The sequence below is a fragment of the Chiloscyllium plagiosum genome, unplaced genomic scaffold (assembly GCF_037043375.1).
Source record: "Chiloscyllium plagiosum isolate Xiang-an unplaced genomic scaffold, Cpla_swu_hap1 HiC_scaffold_35, whole genome shotgun sequence".
NCBI classification, from domain to species: Eukaryota; Metazoa; Chordata; class Chondrichthyes; order Orectolobiformes; family Hemiscylliidae; genus Chiloscyllium; species Chiloscyllium plagiosum.
The window spans coordinates 38,084,496-38,099,207 of NW_028270173.1; the positions used below are offsets into that span (position 1 = coordinate 38,084,496).

The 14,712-nt window shown below is 45.7% G+C and overlaps 1 protein-coding gene across 6 annotated transcripts in view; it reads right to left on the minus strand.

The window, feature by feature from the left end:
• LOC122541220 (collagen alpha-1(V) chain-like) overlaps positions 1-14,712 on the minus strand; it is a 386,777-nt gene that overhangs the window by 245,031 nt on the left and 127,034 nt on the right. For 2 of the 6 annotated variants that reach the window (XM_087979516.1, XM_087979518.1), the window contains exons 5-7: positions 13,554-13,685; positions 7,923-8,138; positions 7,474-7,599 (exon numbers count right to left, since the gene is read on the minus strand). In XM_087979516.1, the coding sequence (XP_087835642.1) occupies positions 7,474-7,599; positions 7,923-8,138; positions 13,554-13,685 (474 nt within the window). Of the gene's footprint in view, positions 1-7,473; positions 7,600-7,922; positions 8,139-9,561; positions 9,673-13,553; positions 13,686-14,712 lie in introns of all 6 variants that reach the window. The other 4 variants (XM_087979522.1, XM_087979519.1, XM_087979517.1 and 1 more) reach the window with 3 other exon arrangements.

Below are 14,712 nucleotides of genomic sequence, written 5' to 3' on the forward strand. Positions count from 1 at the left end.
GAGCTTTACTGTACATCTAACAGTGCATTGTGGTTGGCCTGGTATTGTTTGATGCCGACAATGTAAAGCAAGCTTTACTCTGTATCTGACCCCATGCTGTATCTGTATTTGATAGAACCTTGTCAGGAACTTTCAGTTTAAAAGAATAGAGGGAGTTTTACTCTATATTTAGAGTCATAGAGATGTACAGCATGGAAACAGACCCCTTGGTCCAATCTGTCCACGCCGAGCAGATATCCCAATCCAATCTACTCCCACCTGCCAGCTCCCGGCCCATATCCCTCCAAACCCTTCCTATTCATATACCCATCCAAATGCCTCTTAAATGTTGCAATTGTACCAGCCTCCACGACATCCTCTGGCAGCTCATTCCAAACACGTACCACCCTCTGCATGAAAAGGTTGCCCCTTAGGTCTCTTTTATATCTATCCCCTCTCACCCTAAACCTATGCCCTCTAGTTCTGGACTCCCCGACCCCATGGAAAAGACTTTGTCTATTTATCCTATCCATGCCCCTCATAATTTTGTAAACCTCTATAAGGTCACCCCTCAGCCTCCGATGCTCTAGGGAAAACAGCCCCAGCCTGTTCAGCCTCTCCCTGTAGCTCAGATCCTTGTAAATCTTTTCTGTACCATTTCAAGTTTCACAACATCTTTCCGATAGGAAGGATCCTTGTAAATCTTTTCTGAACCCTTTCAAGTTTCACAACATCTTTCCGATAGGAAGGAGACCAGACTTGCACGCAATATTCCAACAGTGGCCTAACCAGTGTCTTGTGCAGCCACAACATGACCTCCCAACTCCTGTACTCAATACTCTGATCAATAAAGGAAAGCGTACCAAACGCCTTCTTCACTATCCTATCTACCTGCGACTCCACTTTCAAGGAGCTATGAACCTGCACTCCAAGGTCTCTTTGTTCAGCAACACTCTCTAGGACCTTACCATTAAGTGTATAAGTCCTGCTAAGATTTGCTTTCCCAAAATGCAGCACCTCACATTTATCTGAATGAAACTCCATCTGCCACTTCTCAGCCCATTGGCCATCTGGTCCAGATCCTGTCGTAATCTGAGGTAACCCTCTTCGCTGTCCTCTACACCTCCAATTTTGGTGTCATCTGCAAACTTACTAACTGTACCTCTTATGCTCGCATCCAAATCATTTATGTAGTTGACAAAACGTAGAGGACCCAGCACCGATCCTTGTGGCACTCCACTGGTCACAGGCCTCCAGTCTGAAAAACAACCCTCCACCACAACCCTCTGTCTTCTACCTTTGAGCCAGTTCTGTATCCAAATGGCTAGTTCTCCCTGTATTCTGTGAGATCTAACCTTGCTAATCAGTCTCTCATGGGGAACCCTGTCGAACGCCTTACTGAAGTCCATAAAGATCACATCTACTACTCTGCCCTCATCAATCTTCTTTGTTACGTCTTCAAAAAACTCAATCAAGTTTGTGAGACATGATTTCCCACGCACAAAGCCATGCTGACTATCCCGAATCAGTCCTTGCCTTTGCAAATACATGTACATCCTGTCCCTCAGGATTCCCTCCAACAGCTTGCCCACCACTGAGGTCAGGCTCACCGGTCTATAGTTCCCTGCCTTGTCTTTACCGCCCTTCATTAAACAGTGGTACTACATTTGCCAACCTCCAGTCTTCTGGCACCTCACCTGTGACTATCGATGATACAAATATTCAAAGTTTGTGAGAAGATTTGTAGCTCGGTTGCTCATTGCTGTGGTTCTGTTCGCCGAGCTGGAAGTTTTTGTTGCAAACGTTTCGTCCCCTGTCTAGGTGACATCCTCAGTGCTTGGGAGCTTCCTGTGAAGCGCTTCTGTGGTGTTTCCTCCGGCATTTATAGTGGCCTGGCCCTGCCGCTTCCGGTTGTCAGTTTCAGCTGTCCGCTGTAGTGGCCGGTATATTGGGTCCAGGTCTATGTGTTTGTTGATGGAGTTTGTGGATGAGTGGGTCTAGGATAGACCTGGACCCAATATACCGGCCACTACAGCGGACAGCTGAAACTGACAACCGGAAGCGGCAGGGACAGGCCACTATAAATGCCGGAGGAAACACCACAGAAGCGCTTCACAGGAGGCTCCCAAGCACTGAGGATGTCACCTAGACAGGGGACGAAACGTTTGCAACAAAAACTTCCAGCTCGGCGAACAGAACCACAGCAATGATACAAATATCTCAGCAAGAGGCCCAGCAATCACTTCTCCAGCTTCCCACAGAGTTCTCAGGTAATCCTCTCTGTAATCCTCTGTAATCTGGACATTTTGCAAGATGTCACCATCTATTTCCCTACAGTCTATATCTTCCATATGCTTTTCCACAGTAAATACTGATGCAAAATATTCATTAAGGATCTCCCCCATTTTCTGTGGCTCCACACAAAGGCCGCCTTGCTGATCTTTGAGGGGCCCTATTCTCTCCCTAGTTACCCTTTTGTCCTTAGTATATTTGTAAAAGCCCTTTGGATTCTCCTTAATTCGAGTTGCCAAAGCTATCTCATGTCCCCGTTTTGCCCTCCTGATTTCCCTCTTAAGTATACTCCTACTTTCTTTATACTCTTCTAAGGATTCACTCTATCTATCCCGTCTATACCTGACATATGCTTCCTTTATTTCTTAACCAAACCCTCAATTTCTTTAGTCATCCAGCATTCCCTATACCTACCAGCCTTCCCCTTCACCATGACAGGAATATACTTTCTCTGGATTCTTGTTATCTCATTTCTGAAGGCTTCCCATTTTCCAGCCGTCCCTTTACCTGCGAACATCTGCCTCCAATCAGCTTTCGAAAGTTCTTGCCTAACACCGTCAAAATTGGCCTTTCTCCAACTTAGAACTTTTCTTTTAGATCTGGTCTATCCTTTTCCATCACTATTTTGAAACGAATAGAATTATGGTCGCTGGCTCCAAAGTGCTCCCCCACTGAAACCTCAGTCACCTGCCCTGCCTTATTTCCCAAGTGTAAGTCAAGTTTTGTACCTTCTCTGGTAAGTGCATCCACATACTGAATAGAAAATTGTCTTGTACACACTTAAGAAATTCCTCTCCATCTAAACCTTTAACACTATGGCAGTCCCAGTCGATATTTGGAAAGTTAAAATCCCCTACCCTAATTACCCTATTATTCTTACAGATAGCTGAGATCTCCTTACCAGTTTGTTTCTCAAGTTCCCTCTGACTATTGGGGGCTCTACAATACAGTCCCAATAAGGTGATCATCCCTTTCTTATTTCTCAGTTCCACCCAAATAACTTCCCTGGATGTATTTCCAGGAATATCCTCCCTCAGCACAGCTGTAATGCTATACCTTATCAAAAATGCCACTCCCCCTCCTCTCTTGCCTCCCTTTCAATCCTTCCTGTAGCATTTGTATCCTGGAACATTAAGCTGCTAGTCCTGCCCATTCCTGAGCCATGTTTCCGTAATTGCTATGATATCCCAGTCCCATGTTCCTAACCATGCCCTGAGTTCATCTACTTTCCCTGTTAGGCCCCTTGCATTGAAATAAATGCAGTTTCATGTATTAGTCCTACCTTGTCCCTGCCTGCCCTGACTGTTTGACTCACTTCTGTTCTCAGCTGTACCCGTCTCAGATCGATCTCTTTCCTCACTATCTCCCTGGGTCCCACCCCCCCCCCCCACCTTACTAGTTTAAATCCTCCCAAGCAGTTCTAGCAAATTTCCCTGCCAGTATATTAGTCCCCTTCCAATTTAAGTACAATCGGTCCTTCTTGTACAGGTCACTTCTACCCCAAAAGAGATTCCAGTGATCCAAAAATGCGAATCCTTCTCCCATATTCCAGCTCCTCAGCCATGCATTCATCTGCTGTATCCTCCTATTCCTGCCCTCACTAGCTCGTAGCACTGGGAGTAATCCAGGTATTACTACCCTTGAGGACCTCCTTTTTAAAGTTCTGCCTAACTGTCTATAATCTCCCTTCAGAGTCTCAACCTTTTCCCTTCCTATGTCGTTGGTTCCAATGTGGACAATGACCTCTTGCTGGACCTCTGTCCCCCGTGAGAACATTCTGCACCCTCTCTGAGACATCCTTGATCCTGGCACCAGGGAAACAACACACCATTCTGCTTTATCTCTGCTGGCCACAGAAACGTCTGTCTGTACCTCTGACTACAGAATCCCCTAACACAATTGATCTCTTGGAAGCCAACGTACCCGTCGTTGCATTAGAGCCAGTCTCAACACCAGAAACTTGGCTGTTCATGCTATGTTCCCCTGAGAATCCATCACCTCCTGCATTTTCCAAAACAGCATACCTGTTTGAAATGGGTATATCCACAAAAGACTCCTGCACTAGCTGCCTACCTCTCTTACCCTTCCTGGAGTTAACCCATCTATGTGACTGTATCTGAGACTTTCCCCCCTTCCTATAACTGCCATCATCACATACTGTTGCTGTTGCAAATTCCTCATCGCTTCTATCTGTCTCTCCAACCGATCCGCTCGATCTGATAAGATTCGCATCCAGCAGCATTTATGGCAGACATAATCCGCAGTAACCCTTAAACTCTCTTTAAACTCCCACATCTGACAAGAAGTACATATCACTGCAAAGGCCATTTTTGCTCCTTCACAATCGACAGACCCAGAAAATAACACCATCTTATTTCTCGACAAACACTGCCCAGGTTAAATTAATAGCTATGGCTTATATTTTAAGTTTAATCAAGAGACATATCTCCAAAAACATATAATCAAGAAAGAATCCACTATACTCACTACTGCAGCCTTTCTCTTGGACAGACCTATAACAACAATTAATTTAACTGATCCTGTGCTGTGAACTTCGTCCAACAGTTCCTCCAAGATTAGTTGTGAATTTCACTGTCTGTTAATTTTCCCAGATCCACTCCGATGTCCAGTGATACAAAATTCAAACAGCAAAGGCGGTAACTGTGCAGGTTCTCTCTCGTTTTTTTCTAAAGTTCCAAAACAATGCAACAGTATATATAACAATAATTGCTGCTCCTGGAATTCGAGGAAATCACCTCCAACACCTAAAATACCTCAAAAAAAAGGAGCAGCTCTTACAGCCAGAAATTTTTCCCATCCTCCATCTTGGATTACCCAGAATTCTCTCCATTTAATGCCATGCTGTATGTGTCCTGTCAGTGTTTGATGGGGCAATGTCCAGAGAACTTTAAAGTAATAAAGAGAGCTTAACTCTGTATCTAACACTATGCTGTACCTGTCCTGATAGTGTTGTGGGAGCTTTAATTTCAGTTTAAAAGAGTAGAGGTAGCTTTACTCTGTATCTAGCCCCGTGTTGTAACTGTTCTGGGAGTTTTTGATGGGTCTGATGTTGAGGAATCTTTACTTTCAGTTTAAAAGTGTCGAGAGAGCTTTACTTTTGTTTAAATGAGTAGAGGGAGCTTGTATCTAACCAAGTGTTATCCCTGTCCTGAGAGTGATTTATATTAATTGGTGCAGGATGATTAAAAAATGAATCCTGGAGTTTTTGTCTGACTCTTCCTCGGCATCAAATGATTCTCAGTGTCTCACTCTTTTCTGATGGGTTGACTGACACTGGCAGTGAGTGTGGATTTTGGGAACGAACAAACGTCAAGCAATCCCACTCCAGCTAAAGGAACCTTTCCGTGAAATACCTAGAGGGAGAAAGAAGCCAGCGAGCAGGAACTTGTGCTGACTGAAAGATTGTGTGAAGAGCAGACTGCAGCATCAAACTCAACTAATCTCAGAACCAATGCACTTCCAACTGAGTATCATTAGCAATCAATGGGGAAACCTCTCAAAGGATATTTCCGCCTGCAAGCTTGCCAAAGCCTATTTTTGTTTTTAATCTGGTGAATAGGTTTCTCCTGTGATGTTCAGCTTAGTCCTGACCAGCTCTCTGGAATTTCAGGAGGATATCTCAGAGCTCAGTTGCCACATGGGGAAAGTGGGCATGGTTTTGAGAAATATCTGGCGAATTCTCATCACTTGGCTGAATATCTGATAGTAAAGCCCTCAAAAGCAGTGGTAAGCAGGTCGTGAGCTCTGACTATTCCACCTTCCAACACTCACCCTCCCACTTCCCCAGCTTTGCCCACACTTGGCTTTCCTCAGCTGGTCCACTCTTTACATTCTGCCCCCCACATTCTCTCCAGCCTGTCCGACAGTACTAAGATCGTGGCACCAGAGCAGGAGGTGACCAAAAGCAGATTAACCTGCCCACCCACCAGCATCTCCACTTCCAAAACATAAATAATAATCTCACTTTGCAGTCGTGAAAATGGGGGCTATGAGGCCACTGGAAATGCAAGCGGGCCAAGTGGAGAGAGGATCGGAGCAGGGAAACCAGTTAGTCACCTCACCCAGGCCCATCTCCAAAAGGTGGCATTGTGCCAGGAATCGCCATCAGTTGACAAATAGACAACTTCTCATTTGACTTCAAAAAGCAAATCCAATGGTCCTGAACCATAGGTAACTAGCAATCTGCTGGCATTTCCCCCACCCTATGGAGGGAAGGCCACTTCTGTGATGGCACACAACTCAAAGTTTATTATCCATCTATCTTTAGCTTCACGGCTTGAATGTGTCTAGAGAATCAAAAACACCCATTGCCTGACTGTAGTCTCCCTGCACCAAGGATTAAATAAACACAAATTTGTCTGATCATGGGGCAGGATGGAACAGGTGAGTTGGAACAGGGGCCATGCGAGGTAATGTCCTTACCTCTGAGCCAGTCGCTTGGGGTCCAAGTCCCAATGTAAGACTTGATGGCCAAGGGAGGTGCATTCGCAACAGAGCCAACCAAGTCAGTCAATCAGTTTGCAAATCCTTCAACTGTGCCAATGGCAGGCACTAAATGCAGGACAGTCTCCTGTTCAGCCATGCCTGACAGGAAACTGCGTCCGGCAACAGGCTATGGTTCCATGTGAGTTAGGCACCACGAGCAAAGCCAAAATTTCTTGCCCTAATTGCCCTTGAACTAAGTGGCTTGCTCAGCCATTTCAGAGGATGGTTACGAGTCACCTTCAATGCCTGGTTTGGAGTCATATTTAGGTTTAAAATTAAAGTAGATTTACTTCCCGAAAAGGGCATGAGTGAACCAAATGTGGTTTTACAGCAATCAATGATAGCTACCATTGACTAGAGTTTCAATTCCATTTTTTACAAACTAAAATTACATTCAACTAGCTGCTGTGAAGGGATTTGAACCTGTGTACCCAAATGATTAGCCTGGGTCTGCGGCATATTATCACAGAGCTCCTCTGTGGGTGACATTAGAGTAACGTGGTTTAATTGGAGCCAATGGATCAAGTTTTTTGGGTTTTCAACAAAAGATTTGAAGCTGCAAATGAGGGAAGGTAGCATGCCCCATCCACAAGCATCACCACCAAAAACATCAACCAGACTGGTTCATCAGCTCAATTTCCCACCGTGCCACACCGAGTCAATGGCGAGCAAGATATGGGAGAACAGCTGTGTTACCTTGGTCACATCAGCCTCAACGATTTGCGGGAGCTCTTCTGTGACTGCCACCTCACCGTAGTCCTGTCTGGCTGGGATGTTCTCAACGGAGATCTCCTCCTCATAGAGAGCGGGGTCTGTTGGATCCTACAACCGCATCGTAACGGGGAGAAGAGTGCATTAGCGGCAGCGGGAGCGCCCCCCAGAAATGGGAGGACAAAACAGGGGAAAGGGAAGAAGGGAGAAAGGAAAGCGGTGCCATGAAGAGGCCATTATCGCTGAGATAATGGGGTGCCGGCAAAGCAAGGTGGAGCGAGACATGGAGTGAATGAGCGGATGAGAATGGAGAGAGAGAGGTGATGGTAGGGATGGGGTGATTATCCAGATTCTTTCCACAGTGGCTGGAGAGGAAAGATCAGGATAATCCAAACCCGCTCCCCCCAAACCTTTCTTGATGGTTGTGGTTCTACCTGTTGAAAACCATTTAGCCGGCTCTTCTGAGGGATTCTTGTGATGCCAGCCTTGTTGGTGGCAGCCTTGTTGGTGGCAGCGACACTGAACCTGACGGCAGAGTTCCGGGTGGCGGCTGTGGCCAGCTTGACGGAGGCAGGCTTCGGCAAGGGCGCCTTTCTCTGGGCAGCCTCAGCTTTCGGCTTCGCCTGCTTCCGCCCATTGGTTTTCCCTTTCTGCAGAATTGGTGATGGTGAGAAAATGGAATGGTGGAAGCCATGGAAGAGATGAGAGAGAGAGAGAGAGAGACACATACAGAATGGGCATGACCAATGGCATGAAATGAAATGATGCAATACATGGCAGCTAATGACAGACTCCCGAATAACTCCCTTTCCACGACCTTGTAACACGAGCACCAGTTCCCAATATTGATAAGACAGTTGCTATTACTAAACCCGAGTCATCAATCACCCCATCCTACCTTTGAGAGAGAGGTGGGAACCATAGGAGGCGAATATCTTCTATCCGTTTCCAATTTCATTTGATCTAGCCTTTTATATCTCTCCTTACCTTTCTTCCTATCTTTGATAGTATTGCATTACCGTTCAGGGGCTTTACACCGTACATTGATTAAATGGATTTGAGTCCTCCTTTCCCATGACGTGGCATTACCTCCAATGCCAATCCTGGTCTAAGCGAACAAAGCTCTATTCCTGCCCTCCACTCATATACATTCAAACTGTCTCAGTCTTCAACTGTTTAGATTAGATTACCTACAGAGTGGAAACAGGCCATTTGGCCCAACAAGTCCACACCGACTCTCCAAAGAGTAACCCACCCAGAGCCATTCCCCTACCCTATATTTCCCTCTGACTAATGCACCCAACACAATGGTGCAATTTAGCACACCAATTCACCTGGCCTGTGCACTGAAACTGGGGCACCCAGAGGAGACACAAGGAGAAGGTGCAAACTCCAGTCAGTCACCTAAGGTGGGAATTGAACCCAGGTCCCTGGCGCTGTGAGGCAGCAGTGCTAACCACTGAGCCACCATGCCACCTTAGGGATCAAGGTGTAGTGGGAGAAAGGAACAGGGTAATGAGTTGGATGATCAACCTTCATCATAATGAATGGCAGAGCAAGCTCAAAGGGCTGATTGGCCTGCTCCCATTTTCTATCTTTGTATCCTGAAGAGGGTCGTACCTGACTCAAAGTGTTAACTCTGTTCCTATCCCCATGGATGCTGCCAAAACTGCCAAATTTCTCCTGCACTCTGTGTTTGTTCAGATTTCCATCATCCATGGTACTTTGTTTTTATTCTATGTTTCAATGTCTCAGTCTCGCTCTCCTGTATTCTCTTACCACCCATTTGTGTCGGTGTCTCTCACACACTGACCATCTGTCTGCCACACCCATTTCCAATTTCATACCCCCACCTCTCCACCCTGACAAAACCAAAGAAAATATCTCATGAATATTGCGCCCCAGTGCTCGGCTCAAACTCTAAAACATGAAGGCAATCAATCAAGGCAAGCAATGATGGTAAAGCAGATGCTAACAGTAGGTAACTCTGGGTACATAACACTTTGGACAGATGGACACGGACACACATACACACACTGGCACATGCCTGGCCCAATGCCCTCCTCTTTGTACCTGCCCCGAATCAGGCTTTCCAACAGCTCCCTCAGGCACTGGCATGGTGGGCGGTACTAAAGTCTGAAACTCATCGTAATAGTCATAATACTGGTAATCTTCGTCATAGTACTATGAATGACAAAGACAGCAAGAGAGAAAAAACATAAAAACAGCAGAATTGTTAAAGAATAAATTAAGAGATTGGCACAAATTTCTGTTCATGTTCGGTGATAACAGATAAATTTTGGATACCTCATACAAAGCCACAAAGAGCAAGACTAGAGGGTGTCTCTACACGGAGTGAGACACTGACCAAGTCTCTCATTACCCTAAGGATATGATAACCACTTGGTCCACACGGACTGTACACCTTTCATCTGACATCTCTACTTACATACTGTACGTGAGAGGTCACCGAGGGCTGCACCAGAATTGATGCCTTTTAGGTTAATGTATCCTTTCAGAGGTTGTGGACACCCCACTTGGAATATTGGGAGCAGATCTGGCCACCATACTTTAAGAAGGATACATTGGCCTTGGAGGGAGTACAACATAAGTTCACAAGAATATTACCTGGACTTCAGGGCTTAAGATAAAGGAGAGATTACACAAATTTTCTCTAGAATTTAGAAGGTTAAATAGTGATATAATTGAAGTCTTCAAGATATTAACAGGAAGAGAGAGGGTAAATAAAGATAAACTATTTCCTCTACTTGGGGATTGTAGAACTAGGGACTGAGACTGAGAATTAGGGCCAGACTATTCAGGAGAGATGATAGTCAGCACTCTACTAGGAAAGATATTTGAAACTCTTCCATAAATGGCAGTTGAAGTTAAATCAGTTGTTCATTGTTAAGCAAAGATATTAAGGTATGTGGGGCAAAGGCAGGCATATAGACTTAGGCCACAGATCAGCAATGATCTCATTGAATGGCAGAACAGGCTGAATGACCTATTCCTGTTCCTATTCTCCTAGTTATTGCTCATCTCTAATCTCCCAGAAAAGTTGGGCATGGCGGGGGGGGATCTGGCTTTTGAACAGCCATTATCATTGAGTGTAGCTACACCAAGAATGCTGTGAGAGAGGGAATGCCAGTATTTTGATCTAACCATGGTGAAGGAATGTTTCCAAGTCAGGGTGGTGTCCAACTAGGAGGGGAACTTGCAAGTTCTGGTGTTTCCTGTATCTGCTGCCCTTGTCCATCTAAAAGACAGGGGTTACAAGGTGCTGGCAAAAGAGGCTTTGGTGAATTGCTGCAGTGCATCTTATGGATGGTGCACACTGCTGCCTCTGTGCATCAGTGGTAGAGGGAGTGAATATTTGTGGATGTGGTGCCAGTCAAGCAGGTTTACTTTGACCTAGGTGATGTTAAGCTTCTTGCGTGTTTGACTGCGCCAATCCAGATAATTGGTGAGTATTCCATCACACTCCTGACTTGTGCTTGTGGATGATGGACAGGCTCTGGGAAGTCAGGGATGAGTTATCTAAGGCATGACTCCTCGCCTCAGACCTGCTCTTGGAGTCACAGTCTGTATATTGCTTGTCCAGTTGTATTTTTGGCAAATGGTAAATACGCCAGGGTATTGATGGTGGTGATGGTCATGTCAAATGGTGGTATTTATTGGTCTATAAGGGATCACAATGGGTCTTGGAGGAACTGTTGAGTGAAGTGATTGGTCAGGGTGCTCCTGGGAATCATCTTTAGCAGATCAAGAGCTGGCTCTTGCTAAAGATGCATTGAGAGGAGAAGCAAAGCATAGATTGGCATGGAATCTCCTGACTGGATCTGGCTGATGATAAAATTCCAAATGATGGAAGAACCGCGTGAAATTCTATCACCACAGGGGCCTCACCCTCAGGTTCACAATCCTATCCCAACAGCACAGTCCCTTCCACAGGGTCCATCATAGATGTGGAGAGAAGGCAGTGGGGAATCTGAGGGAAGTGGGGATGGGTGGAAAGAACATGAACAAAAATCATGAAAGAGGAATCTCTTAATTTGCCGTGCGTAATCACAGACTGGCCATAGGTGTGTATTGCTTCTCAATACTATTTAATTAACAAGCGGCACATATTCAAGGTCTGGCATTTGCGTGCAGTGGGGCTGTGTTCATCTCTGTCAGTTTAGCAGAGCAACCAAACCTTTGCAGGCCTCAAACTGGGTTGGGAATTGGGGATGCAGCAGGGGAGCCTTCACTGTTGTCCCCCTCCCAACTGACTATTCTGTTGTAATTGGTCAACACATTGAGATCTGTTCTGTCACGCCTCGTGTTTGGGGAGCTTTGCCTCACTCCTCTTCACATTTGATCAAAGTGACTTTTCTCTCACCCAAGTCTCCAAGCTCAGGAGGTCAAGTTAAGACCTGTTAGTGATCAAAAAAGTGGAGCTTCATCGAACCCCACCCCACAACAACCACCATAACATGGACATACACACAGTACTGCCATGTGAACAGACTTGATCCCCCTCAAGCCAAGGAGGACCAGAAAGTGGTGGTGCTTCCCAAGACTGCATAGTCAAATGAACTTGGGAAAGAGTTCCATGCCCCAGGCCCAGCTGTGTGCAAACACAAAGTGGGACAGTTTCAGTATTAAGGGAATTGGTCTACAGGACATGACACAGGAGTCATGCTGAATACAGTCCACCAACCTATGATTGTGGCCCAATTAAGAGTTGTCTTAAAGAGTCATAACCAGGAGAGCTTTAAGGGAGAGAAAAATCACACAACTGAAAAGGTGACTCAACCATTAGCCACTTCCTTTTTGTTTTGTTGACATTATTTGAGGGATAAATATTGTCCAGGATATCTGAGATAACCCCTGCTCATCCTCCAGATAGTCCCTAGGATCTAGAAAGAAGGCTCTTGGTTGACTACCTTATCCAGTCCTGTGACAATGTTGCACTCTCTCAGTACCAGAATGTCAATCTATGTTTTTTTTTGTGCTCAAGACCTACAGTAGGACTTGGAAAGACCAGTGTCACCCCACTGCCTCCCCACACCACTTAAACTCCATCCCCCCTCCATCATTGCCATTGAGATCAAATTGTGCCTATTGGCATGACAGAAACAACTGGGCACTGATTGGACAATGAGGTTTAGACAAGTTAGGGGAGCTAAACTGACCAGTGCAGAGATGAACGTCGGCTTGGAGGAGCTGAGAACAGTGTCAGAACTGGTTAGACTGTTAGAACATCATGGACAAGCATCACTCATTTCATCACACAATAGAGATCCCACCACCTTCCAAACCAACCAGCCCTCAACCCCTCGAAATGCGGGTGTTACCCAGCCTCGACCAAGGGCAGACTGACGGGACTCCATCACATTAATGTAGAAGCTCCCAAGGCAGGAGAGAGAGAGAGCCCAAAATTTCCAATTGTTAGTTGCCAGCAAGTTCACTGGCCTGGCCTTTGCTCATTAATCTCAGCCACTGTTAAGTGGCATCCAGGTCAGCTAATTACAGAGGTTAAACTGTCTTTGAGGGCAGCAGACCAGCTGAGCCCTCACCCTCCTCAGCTTGTTTTAAGGTGGCAGAGGGAGAGCAGACAGGATCTTTCCCGTGAACCCAAAGGGTAGAGAGCCTTTAGCAAAACAGCAGAAGCAAAGCAAAAAAAAAAACACATGCGTTGACTCTTCCTACAAATTTGACTCGGAGGCATTCTCACCCGAACGTCAGTTCTTGTTGGCCGTTATCCCAGGAAAATTACATCACAACGATTCCCTCACCCAGGGATGAGTTTGCACGAAATACCTCACTTAATTCCACGACACGATTTTGTGAGTGGTTAGCACAGCACTGGGATTTGAACCCAAAACTCTGAGCATTGCTAACCCAGCTATGCCACTGCAGCCAGCAATCTCTGACTTCACATCGTCCACCTTCACACCCACATTTCCCGTTCCCCCATTCCCGCCCATCATCTGTTTCTCCTTCTTCCTCCCCCTCCCCCCACCTTTCTTCAAGAGATGAGGTGGGTGGCGAGGAAATGCTCTCTCATGCACACTTACATACTCCTTGGCACTGGGTTCCTGATTCTGGGGGTAATCCGGGAGCGGGGTGCCGCAGTCTGGGCTGTAGTGCTGGCAATAGTCATAGGCCGCCCGGGGGTCCGAAGATATCAGCAGCTGTTGGATATCACCCTGAGGGAGAGAGACAGAGTGAGAGTGTGCGTGAGAGCGAGGCTAGGCTGTTTGAACAAGACCAAGAATTTCCTGGATGTTTGCAATCTGCAGCGTGTTTACAGCTCCCTATCTTTCCCAATCAGATTGCGTGATCATTTATAAAACTGTCTAAACAATTACAAAGGAAAGAGCTACATTTTTAGACATTTTCCTAATCAAACCACTTGGCAACGTTATTATATACCTCCAGAGAAGGAACTTGAATACAGGCTCCCCTGGTTCAGAGGTATGGATACTACCACTATACCATCAGCGCCCTCAGGTCAGAATATTGTGCGGCTAAAAAAGGAATTGGTCAATTTGGTTCTTAACCCTTGTAACAAAAGGACAGGTTCTCCACATCTATTCTGTCCATTGCTCCTCTGAACTTTGTTTTAAAATATCTTAGACATGACTTCACTGACATATAGCTTGGGGAGAAACTTCTTCAAGGAGAAAGTGAGGTCTGCAGATGCTGGAGATCAGAGCTGAAAATGTGTTGCTGGATCTGACCTGACCTGCTGCGCTTTTCCAGCAACACATTTTCAGCGAGAAACTTCTTCACCCAGACAGTGATGAACCTGTCGAATTCTCTGCCACAGGATACAAATGAGAGCCCAAAACGTTGAATGTTTTCAAAAAGAGACAGATGTAGTTTGTAGGGTTAAAGGGATCAATGTGTTTGGGGAGATAGTGGGAATAAGATTAGATGATCACCCATGATCATACTGAATGGAGCAGTAGGCTTGAAGGGCTGAATGGCCTCCTCTTGCTTCTATTTTCCATGTTTCAAATCTCAATGATTCCAAATTAGCTCATAAACCAGATATCAGAAATCCATGGAGACCACTTTGCCAACATTTGGCCCATATCCCCAAACCCTTCCTATTCATATGCCTTTTAAATGTTGTAATTGTACCAGTCACTTCTCTGGAAACTCGTTCCATATGCACACCACCCTCTGCATGACAAAGTTGCTCCTCAGGACTCTTTTAAATCTTTCCCC